Raw genomic sequence first — 12500 nt, forward strand, 5'->3', positions numbered from 1 at the left:
TTCTCATTATATAACCTACCCATATCCTTTTCTTTTTCTCACATGTTGTTAGAATATCTTCTACTTTGGTTTGTTCTTATGTCCATGTTGCTTATTTTCCTGTGTATTAGCTTATGATCTACGGCAACAACACAACTGCTACTGACGGGGGGGGGGGGGGTTTCTTCTGTATCCCATCTGCTACGTCAGCTAGCAGTGGGAGTACAAAATTGGGCAAAAAATAAATGCCATTCACCTTTCAGTATGATTAATCCAAGAAAGATGAATGTAATAGCATGCAATCTGAGCCAACTAGGGACGACAGTTTGTTCAGAATGGTTTTAGAGTTCTCAAGTGGTAGCCACTCTTCTGAACAGCAAACTGCCTGTGTATTGTTCCCCAGTTCTGGCCCAGCTACGGTGATGGCGGATGCATTCCAACACCAGTGAGACAGACTGAAAGTTTTGCCTGATCCATTGTGTGCTGAACTTAATCAGGTCACCAAAAATACTAAGCAGTTCTCTTCCTATTTTTGCATGGCTGGAGGTTATCCAGCACCTCCTACAAAATAAAAGCTTTTCAAGACCAACTGCGAAGCAACTTCCAGGTTACCTCCGCAAGTCCTCCGCAGCAGTATTGAGCAATTGATGTTGTAGAAGGGGTATTGCTCTACTCAAGGCAACTATTCCACTACTTATTGGCTTTTTAATTTTCCTGCGGAAGAGGAACTTCTCTCTGTCACTGCGGTAAAAGGCTATCACTCAGCCTTAAGCTAGGTTTTCAGACTGTGAAGGGAACTGATCTCTCCTCTTTGTGGGAACTATGCTGATGAAAATATTGATTTTGAGCAGTCTTTCTCACCTTGGAAACTCAACTTCTCCCTCCTTAAGTGTTATTAAGGTTCTGAGGTCCCTAAAAATGACATCTTACAAACATCTCCAAAAAGCATCAGATCGAAACCTTACTCTCAAAGATGGTGTTCCATCTAGCTTTAGCTTCTTCAGTGGTGGAAAGATCTATCATTCTCGCTTGTATCCGAGTTTATTGCCAAAACCCAAAATGGATAATTTAATGATAATAGATTTTACTCCTGTATCTCAGCGATCAAGGAGGTAATTGATGATCCCTTTGTCTTGTATGGGTAGTTCATCGTTAGCTTGACAGAATTGCTTCCATACATCTGTCTATCTCTTACTTATATTTAAGCACAAGTCGAAACAAGAAGGGAGTAACAAAAAATACCATAACCATTCATTTACGTGAAGCTTATAAATCTTTTGGGAGAAGAACTGATTGGGGCCCCTTAAATCTTTGGGAGAAGCACCATCTGGGGCCCCTTCCAAAGCTCATGACATACATTGTGTTGCCGCAACCTTAGCGTTCTGCAAGAACTCCTCAGTAGCTCAAATTTTTAGTGAAGGTGTTTGGAAGAGACAAACCACTTTCACCCCACACAATCCTTAAAAGATTGCATCTACAGATTACTGGATGCTTTCTATATGGGTTCAGTGGTGGTAGGACAACAAATAGTCAGAAACTTATGCTTTTGCAGGATGGTTAACCCATTGTCACAATCATCAGTTATTCTCAGCATATATTTGTATGTAGTTAAATGGATGACTTCTTTCTTCTTCCAAACATCCCTTCCTTCAGAGTATCAGCTTAGAAGACCACTTATGCAGGTTTGAATATCTCGGCGACAATTTTTTCATTTTGAATATGCAGAATATTATTTTAACAATTATACACGTAAATCCACAAACTTGTTGGGACTGTGACTCAGTCACTCACCATTTGTTCATGAGGCTGATATCTTGATCTTGCCTCTCATGTGAGTCAGTCAAGATTGTCTTTATTATTATACTTGGAGTCAAGGGTCTGGCATATACCTTTGTTTCACTGAGACTTCCTCCCTCCCTCTCTCCCTCCTAAGGAAGACTAACATTTAAATAATGATGATTTGTAATTTACATAGGAACAAACCACAAATTTTCAAAATAATTTGTAGTTTTCCTAGTTATGCAAACCAGAGTCATTTAATGTATATGTTTTGCCTCAGCCACCCCTCAAATCTTAACAATGAGTAAGGGATGTAAGTTTCGCTGACCCTGCAAGGGTGAAATGCTGGCAACCATACAATAATATCGGAATCCAACAATTTTCTTAATACTGGTTGTAATCAAACAGCAATGGAGTAAACCAATTTAAATGACTCGCGTTTGTATAGCTAGGAAAAATACAAATTATTTTTTAAAGTTTGTAATTTCACCCTAGCAGCACTTTCATATTTATGTATGTAGTAGTCCCTTTTTAATTGTGCATATTGATCATGATCCATTAATTTATTAGGAGAGATTTAAGAATTAAAACAACTGTCTCTTACGCTGGAGATTAAAATTACAAGATTATAATTTGATGATAGTTTGTGCAAGCGGAAAGATCAATGTAATAGCTGACAACCTTTGTTTAGAGATTGAACGATCCTGAAACCATTCTGTGATCGCAACAATCCCCCAGTTACAGTTTGTAGTTGGTGGTTCCTTTCACTTTCCAAGAGTCTATTTAGAGTTCATTCTGTCATGGCTTCTACCTTTTGGGGGGTTGAAACCTATCTCCTTCCCACTTGATTGGCTATTTACTGCATGTAAAAGTTTCTGTGAAAAATGCAGTTTTTTTAAAATCATATATTTATTTTTTTTTTTTTTCAATTCAAATTCATAATTTTTACCTACCTTCTAACTCCAGTACAATATCTTCACAGGTACCCTGTCAGGAATTTAGTAAGGATTCACATAAGTGCATGTTAGTCTATGTAAAAGTAAAGGATTTTTTTGAAAAATTAACCTAGATTTTAAAGTAATAAATTTTTTTATTACATAGTTTTAAAGGATGAATAGCCTAAGTTTTGAAAATATAGGTTTTGCAAGTTCTTAACTTTTCCATGAAAAATCACTTTAAAGTATTTTATGAAGCCATTTGAGAGAAAGGTTTTTATTGCTTAATTTTTTTTTTTTTTCAGGCCAGATAAAGGAATATCTGAAGAACTTCAAAATTGATCTTGAGGTGAAGACCAACCATCCAGTGTTTGGGAATATTGATAAACTATTGCATCAGGTGAGGGCTGGAATATTTTAATTGTCTGACCCATGCATATATATATATATATATATATATATATATATATATATATATATATATATATATATATATATATATACTGTATATATATAAATATGTATATAAATATACAGTATATATATATATATATATATATATATATATATATATATATATATATATATATATATATATATATATATATATATATATATATACACACACACATACATACATGTATATATACATGTATATACAGTATATATATATGCACTATATATATGTATATATATCTGCATTATATATATATGTATATATATATATATATATATATATATATATATATATATATATATATATATATATATATAATAACGTATGTATGTATGTAGTAGTGTAAGTGACCCATAAAAAGACAGCTAAATATTTAGATATACTGTATATCCACATGCACGCACACATTCATCACTTCCCACCTTTCCCCCTACCCTGACTACAACACAGCAGTTTGTGGGAGATTGTGGTTTCCAAATGTACCTTACGGGGTACAGGCTCTCACGAAGGTATAACTATTCCTTTTCCCTCCCAAGGGGCTGGGGGAGACAAAGTAGTCATATGTTTGGAAAAATTGATCATCACTACAGGATATATATATATATATATATATATATATATATATATATATATATATATATATATATATATATATATATATATATATATATATATAAGGTAGTCGCCGACTTATGACCGAGATAGGGACCGAGAGATGAGTCGTAAGTCGAGTTCGCCGTATGTCGAACTAGAAAAGTGAAGTTTCCTTAGATTTATTGTGATACGTTATGTTTCGGCAATCATCTGGATCATATTTTGTCAATATTTTCTTACTGTCTATCATTATTCCACTTTATTGTTTCATAGGATATCATATTCTCTATAAATGCCTTTTTGTATTCTATTTATCAATTTTGGAAGCATTTTACTATCGAGTACTGAAAATTTTGTTTACTTTTGGTTATGATCAGCTGATCTGAAAGTGCCGCTACCTACCGTATCAAAATATAGCATACATACATCTGGCATATTTTTTTTTTATCATTCCTTAATTTATTAGAAATACCTTCATGATGAATATTACATCAACGGCAATATGTTACAGGAAATCAGTTTCCATACAGTTCGTCTAATCATTAGGTATAATGTGAAATCGTTGTAGCTCTTTCTGTGTATGTGTGTGCTCGCTCTCGCAATCGCATACGGGTAGTTAATTTTTAAAGCTTCTTACAGTATTCTAGTTCAATATTAAGCCTTTATATTTCATTATACATTACTGTGTTTAATTGTGGTTTATTAAAGCACGTTTATATTCTATTTTTCAATTTCTTGAGCATATCAATAATCAACAAATACTTTTGATTTACTTTCGGTTGGCATCAGCTGATCTCAAGGTCACGCTGCCGTATTACTATTATGAGCACATATACAGTATATAGTGCGAATAACACTGATTTATATAATTTTCTCGACATTCGAAATTTCTTCATAATGCATATTACATCAGTGCCAATATGTTATAGGGTATCACATTTTCCATACAGTTTGTTTATAGTCCTTATTATTAGTTATAAAAGGAATATGCTCTCTCTCTCTCTCTCTCTCTCTCTCTCTCTCTCTCTCTCTCTCTCTCTCTCTCTCTCTCTCTCTCTAACGTATCAGGTGCTAAAAAGGAGTGATGGGCAAGCGTGGGTAAAGTTAGTAGTACTAGTCTGCGCGGCAGGGGAGGTTGAACCGCACCTCACTATTGAGGGATTTTGAAGAGGAAATATCTAAATGATACGAGACCTCTGGTCATATTACGCCCTATATTCTACCTACACCAATAGGTGAGTGAGCTAGTTCAACCTAGCATTCCTATGCATTTTTTCTCTGGTAATATTTTAGCGGTTATATTCCTTAGAAATGGTGCTTTAGGAGCATTTCACTGGGCGGCACAGGTCTCTCGCAAAGAAATAGATTTTTCCTTCATCAAAATCCCTTTATTAAAGCACGTTTATATTTTATTTTTCAATTTCTTGAGCATATCAATAATCAACAAATACTTTTGATTTACTTTCGGTTGGCATCAGCTGATCTCAAGGTCACGCTGCCGTATTACTATTATGAGCACATATATATAGTGCGAATAACACTGATTTATATAATTTTCTCGACATTCGAAATTTCTTCATAATGCATATTACATCAGCGCCAATATGTTATAGGGTATCACATCTTCCATACAGTTTGTTTATAGACCTTATTATTAGTTATAAAAGGAATACGCTCTCTCTCTCTCTCTCTCTCTCTCTCTCTCTCTCTCTCTCTCTCTCTCTCTCTCTCTCTCTCTCCTCTCTCTCTCTCTCTCTCTCTCTCTCTCTCTCTCTCTGTATTTTGTTTTTAATTCAGTTGTATCTTCATATTTTTTTTTGAAAATTATTAAGAAATTCTATATATCATTATTCGATGTTTCGATTACGGGAATAGTAACGCATCGGAAGGAAATCACTTGATTTGCCTCTCGCCTTCCGCCAGAAATATGACGTCATCAGACTTTTTTCTTAAATTTACGGTAAGTTCATTGAAATTTCTTTCGGTCCTTTTGCTTAGACAAACGCAACCCACTTTTTCCAGGAAGACTCATATTGTCTTCTAGTTGACTTGGCCTTGTATTCTTCTAAGAATTCTATACTGTATTGCCTTTTGAGATCCCAAACCTTTTTCTAACAGCTAGAGCGAGAAAATCATGAAATGAAGGGTTTGGGTTCTCTGTGATAAAACGAAGGCAGTTAATTTCTGAATCTTCGGAAATATACCTAGGGTCAGAGCTAGGACCAGCCTCATCTAGTCTATCAGCCCCACTAGAGGATCCTCGTATGGGGCTATATAGCGAGGTAGTTTCTTGAAGACGCTCGTGATGAAGAGGTCGAATTGCAGTTCTGGGACTTGTTCCCATTTGGGAGGAAATATGTCTGCGCCCATGGATCATTCCAACTCTATCGGTTTGTATCGAAATAGAGTATCCACCGTCACATCGTGGATCAGTTGTAAATGAACTGCTGGTAGGTACCGTCCCTTTAAGAGAGGGATGGGTAACTTCACCAAGACTGAATGAAACGTTCGAATGTGACGTCTTATTATCGCTTCGGTGTCCCAGATCAGTCGTAGGGAGCCTGATCTGTGTGGAGGGGGCTTCCCCACCCATGAAAGGACCAGCAGACTCTTGGGACTTTCGTGCTCTAATTTCTGTTAGAGAAGCGATTAAAGAGGGACCGATCTCAGTCTTTTTTTATCTCTTCAACCGTTTGATGCGTGTTTTCTCCAAGCTCTTAACGCATCTTTACGGTGCGCCCTTAGCACCAGGTCTGTCACTATAGCGAACTGGGGAAAGTTTAGCGCTTTTTCCTGTTGGCATTTTGGTATTCTGACTGAATACCTGAGTCTCTTGACAGACCTCACGATCTCCTTTATATTTCCAAAGGAGAGGAGAGTTGATGTGAGGGCTTCGATGATTTTTTAAACATCGAAACCCCTGAGCTGGAGAAAGTCGAGACTTCTTGAAGCCTATCTTGCATCCGTGATGTCCCAGGAACCGGGTCATCTCTTTAATGCACATTGGCCGGACACTTCGGGTGTTGCCCACTCCAGCCTCTTGATCAGGTATATTAATACCTGAACTGTTTCTAGGCTTCAATTTGACGTGACTAAGTTCGTCAATCCTTTGAAGATACTTAGAACTGTGAGTCCGACACATATCTTCCTTAGGATGAATGTTACTCTCTGTAACATGAATTCTAGATAGGAGGAAGGGGCGGGTGGTTGACTGGAAGGTTCCGAAGGACACCTTTCAGGTCTGACTAGACTACGAACAGCCTTAATTGGAACAAGGTCCATATGTTCAGAAGGATTAACATTCAGAACTTGCTGTTTTTTATGAACTTGTTGAGTGGCGACAAGTTCAGAATGGCTCATTGATATCTTGAGTCCTTCTCGTGAACACGAAGCAGCCTTCCCTGGAACTCAATGAGCTAAAGTTTTCTTATTACCTGTATGCTCTATAGCTCTCAGGTATACTCCTCTAGGAGGGTTTTGAACTGTAGGAGAAGGTAAGGAAATGATGGTAGGGACATTTCTGTTTCCCATCAGTGGCTCATCTTGAATAGGCTTTGGACCGAAGGATCGAAGGTCCTGCGATCCTGAGGGAAAGTTCCTCCTAGCCGAAGCGTCTTTATGCTTCGAGTATTCAGTAGGCTTAGACTTTTGACCATCTGCCTGTAGCATCGTGGTCACTGGAATAGTGGGATGTTGTTGAGCAGCCCAGATATTTCCAGCATTTCCAATCTTCTTTTTAGGTTGGGGACCCACAACCACAGAAGATTTTCTCTTTGAAGGAATGCCCCATTTTTGGAGAAGACGTATGGTCTCCATGGTGGCGTTCTTAATTACTTCCTTAGTGACCTCGTGTGGGAAGAGGTCTTTACCCCAGATGTTGGAAGGTATTAGCTTCCTTGTTTCGTGTTTTACTGTTGCATCAACGAACACAAACTGTACATGCTCTCCTAGCCTTCATAAAGGCGTAAAGGTCCTTCACCAAGATAGCCATATGCATTTTGGCTATGACCATGAGCATGTCTGGGGTACTCTCGTAGGTTGAACACAACTCCATGTAGTTTTGTAGAGAAAGGGATGTCACAAATCTCTCCTTTGACCCCTGTTCATTACACAAGAGCAACTCAGACAATTTAGGGAGACATACCTTGAATTGTCGACTTGCGACGTCCTTGTCTAATTTTCCTACTGAAAATGTCAAATGGACTTCCTTCCAATTCTTTTCCTGTCCGGGAAAAGCTCGTGACAAAGGCTTGCACTCATCGAGTGTGGGACAAGGCTTACCCGCCTCTACCGCTTTGGCAACAGAAGTAAATACCTTACCCATAAAGGGGAATGAGAGAGAAGTAGGAGCAAGAAAGGAAGGGTGTCCGTTATTCAGTGAGAATAGCTTCGACTCTGAATAACCCGCCTTTCTTAGACTACCTGAAAGGATAGTCTATGCCTTATCATGGTCGAGAATCAAGACCTCTTTTGGTTCTGTTCCTTTTCTTGACTTTGGTTCGTACTTCAGTCGAACCCAACAATTAGGGAAAGCATCAAAGCTTGGCCAAAATTGAATTTTGTCCAATGGAACAGCACCTATTTCCTCTAAGATGCAGAGATTGCCATTTTAAATCGGCATCTGCTCCACGAATCTCCAGGGTTTGGTTATGGAGCATGTTGGTAGGTCTTGATTCCTGGGTCGTTTGACTGACCCCTGGGAAGCGATAAGAGAAACTTTATGAGGATCTATCTTGCGTTTTACTTCCTGCTTTTCGTTTTGTCTACGAAAGCTCTCTATTTGATTCTTCAGTTGGATACATAATTGTACCACATTATCCAAATTAGGGGTAGAAGACAAAGATGTCGATATCGATGGCTCTAAAGCTGGCACAGGCGGAGGAAATTCCGACGCAACATTTTCCTCTTCTACCTTGGAGCATTTCTTGCCCTTAATCCCAAAGGTTTTCTGGCCGTCAGGGGATGTAGTTAGCTCCTGTGGCAGTACTGTTTCCTCACTTGCTTCCGGAAATAGTAGCTTACGCATCCCATCATTAGGTAGGAAAGGTCCCGGAAAGATCTTTTGAAAGCCTCTCACCCAGTTGCGTAATTTATATTGAGCTGTATCCCTAGTCTCTGTAGACTTAGGATTTTTAAAACTTTCGGACATTAATGTCCGACATATATTGCAAACCTGTGGGTTCCAATAATGTAGTGATCCGGAAATAATATTGCAAGGGGCATGAAACCTGCAAGTATTATGACCGTAAAAATACTTACTCTTGGCCTTGCAGAGGACTGCAGCACAAGGTATCTGGTGTTCCTCCTGTAAAGAAAGGAAAACCAAATGAGTATACAATGGATTATCTCCTTGACAATCAACATGCAAATGTCCTTTACAATAGAGTAGCTTAGGATAGTAAGCTATAAAGGGATAGTAGGAGATACATACTTGTGTACCCCTGTGAGCAAATGCTGTTGCCTCCCCTGAGTATTAACTACATGGAGATTTCTATATAGAGTAACTCCAAGTAGAAGGACGCTTACCCCTAGGGGTAGAGAAGTATCAAATCACTGTCCCAGAATAATGTTAATACTGTGGGGTCAGGATGACTGATTCTCGATCAGAATATTGAAGAAAACTATTCATTCAATATATGAACGGTACCAGCAGAATGCTCGTACAAGGGTACCCAAGGTATGTCAGAAAATACTACTGTATCATGGTACTGTAGTTTTCTAATTGCAGTAAAGTCTATACAGTGAACCCTCGCTACTTCGCGGTTCGACCATCGCGGATTCACCACTTCGCGGATTTTTTTCATAACCCATGTATATACATATATCGCGGATTTTCCAGAAATATCGAAAATACCGCGAAGTGACCGATGGTGCGAGATTGGAGAAAGAAAGGAAAATTGAATCGTGATTGATTTTCAATATAAATGAAACTTTGAGGAGCAACAAAGATATCATTTGTTTGAGAGATAGAGAGAGGTAAGGAATGGGAGGTAGTGAAAAGTAGCCCAGAGAGAGAGAGAGAGAGAGAGAGAGAGAGAGGGGGGGTTTAAATGTAATAAACAAAAAAAATTGATAGGTTATAACACATTGGTGCTTATGTAATATCAACTGTATACTGTAGACGGTTTGAATAAGTTAAGAAATGGTATAAATGATACTTTGTTAGTGTATTCGTACACACTCAAGAGCGGCAGCTAGATGACAGCTGATCTAATCACAGCCAAAAGTAAAAAAAAAAAGAAGTCAACAATACTCGATTTTTAAAACAAACCCGAAATTTAAAAACAAAAGTACACGCTTTCTTAATGTGCAATTAACTATTTAAAGAGTGGCAATTTTCTAGAATAAAATTATATTTCCCAAAAAATAGTGGTTTGCTGATGAAATCGTATGCCGTATTTTTAGCTATGATTGAAATGGATGTAGACTCGGCCTAATTTTTTCGTTTCGTATTTAATTGACACTAAGAAAACTAATTTTAGCTTCTTCATCTAAATGTAAGTATTGTATAACACGAAGAGAGAGAGAGAGAGAGAGAGAGAGAGAGAGAGAGAGAGAGAGAGAGAGAGAGAGAGAGAGAATCAGCTGTTGTACTCAAATGGCGTGTTTTAGAGAGAGAGAGAGAGAGAGAGAGAGAGAGAGAGAGAGAGAGAGAGAATCAGCTGTTGTACTCAAATGGCGTGTTTTTGTTTCGTGAGAATTTCATTGCCACGACTTTAACAACAACATACTGTACTGAACTTTACAGTATTATACAGACTACTGTAATATGATAAAGTAAAATATTTGTAATCTATTTTATATGAAATGGGGCTTTTTTTTTTGTTTAAAATTTACATTTACGTATGTAAAACAACTCTCTCTCTCTCTCTCTCTCTCTCTCTCTCTCTCTCTCTCTCTCTCTCTCTCTCTCGTAGATTGTTTTCCTGCTTTGCTACGTATGTATGATTTTATATAGATACGGTAAATAATATTTGTAATAACATATTTTATTAAAGCTTTTACTGTAATATCATTATTTATCACTTTCATCATGCGCGTTAAATTCCTTAGTTTGTTTACTGAGTGTACTTTATGACGCCGTCGTTTCAGGCGGCGTCATAGAGAAAAACATTTTATTTGGAAGTCCTAAGAAAAATTAAGTAAAACATTAGTAATAACCAAATCAACATACTGTACTGAATAATCAATATAATCGATGCAGAAACTAACCTATACACAGATGTGTAAATGCGTTTGTTTCTTCATTATAATCAGAGATAAACGTAAACAAAACATTGGTTGCCATGTTTTATCGTGCTTTTTGGCGTGTTTAGGAAACGCATGATATAAAATCGCCCTTAATATTTGTGCCTGTTTTAGTTTAGGGTACGTTAGTACATGCATTAAGTGTTCTGTACATTAAAGGGTAGTTTGTTAACAATACTACGTACAAGGGAAAGTTTTAAAAGTCTGAATATACATGTTAAATAAATAGGTAAATATGCTGTCACTACTTCGCGGATTTTCACCTATCACGGCCGGGTCTGGAACCTATCTACCGCAATAAACGAGGGTTCACTGTATTGCAATTTACTGGCTACTGTACATCATGTATTGTAGTCTAGTCATTATGCTGCCTTCATAGTAGCATATGACAGTGTGGTCCATCTAGCATGAAGCCAGCTGGACTAGGAAAATAAAGACATATATTTGTATATCCCACTCAGCCTATTTGTTATACTCTTCCTACTATATTAAAATATAGAGTTTCCTGATCAGGGAGACTCAAGGAAAAAGGCTCCACCCTTTAAGTGTTAGGAGTGTATTACTCCTGCCTTGAAGTGTTTAATATTGTAGGGTAAACCTAATACTGATTTCTAATCAGGATATTGAAGAAATCATATTCATTCAATATAGGATTGGGCTCGGCAAATGCCTGTGTTGGATATCCAAAATATATTGGAAATAACTACTAGTATAAACTATATAGTAGTTTTCTATCTGCAGTATATTCTATAATGCAGATATACTGGCTACCTGTATAAAATATACAGTAGTTCAGCCGGCATAGCTAGATCTTGCCGAAATACCCGGCATGCTAGCTAGAGAGAGAGAGAGAGAGAGATAGCATGGAAAAAAGGCTACTCCTTACTGTGAATGTATACAGTAATTAAGGATGTAAAAGTCTAATTTGACTGCCTTTTTCCAGAAAGAAGGTTCTAATAGAAGGGGAGAATGTACCATTCAGGCTTCCATGCAGCTACAGTACTATTGCCGACAAGGTACCGCCGATACACTGCCGGCCGGCAAGTCCAGCAGTATCAGTACAGTCGGCGTGCTGCCAACTGAGTCAGCATTATCTGTGCCGGCCTGGCCAGCAGTACCCCGGCAACAGGACCTGTAGCAGCAGTTCAAGGGAGGACTGAAGAACCTTGGGAACAGAAGGGACTTCCCTCTCACGGCCATCATGGTCGCCGGCAGCCATCTTGGCTGCCGGCTGGGCCGGCAGTTGCCGGCCTAGCTGACAGATGATGTGGTTGGGGGCAGTATGCTCTACCGTCAGCCAAAGACATGACTAGAGAGGGAGTCTGGCTGGCTCTGGCAACCTGCCAGCAAAGGTAAGGTTGCAAGATGCCGGCCTAAAGAAAGACAATGGCTCAGCCATCAAAAGTGGACAGAGGGGTAGGGAACAGGGTCTTGTAACGAGTGTGAAAGGAACTGGCAAAAATTGTCAGTCCTACCACCTGTAAAAGAAACAATGTTTCTGTATCGGC

At 38.2% G+C, this 12500-nt stretch overlaps 1 protein-coding gene across 1 annotated transcript in view; it reads left to right on the forward strand.

Annotated features, from left to right (window-relative positions):
• LOC137615271 (non-structural maintenance of chromosomes element 3 homolog) overlaps window positions 1-12500 on the forward strand; it is a 281126-nt gene that overhangs the window by 234564 nt on the left and 34062 nt on the right. The window contains exon 5 of the mRNA XM_068344999.1: window positions 2999-3093. Within this exon, the coding sequence (XP_068201100.1) occupies window positions 2999-3093 (95 nt within the window). The remainder of the gene's footprint in view (window positions 1-2998; window positions 3094-12500) is intronic.

The sequence above is a fragment of the Palaemon carinicauda genome, chromosome 21 (genome assembly GCF_036898095.1).
Source record: "Palaemon carinicauda isolate YSFRI2023 chromosome 21, ASM3689809v2, whole genome shotgun sequence".
Lineage (NCBI taxonomy): Eukaryota > Metazoa > Arthropoda > Malacostraca > Decapoda > Palaemonidae > Palaemon > Palaemon carinicauda.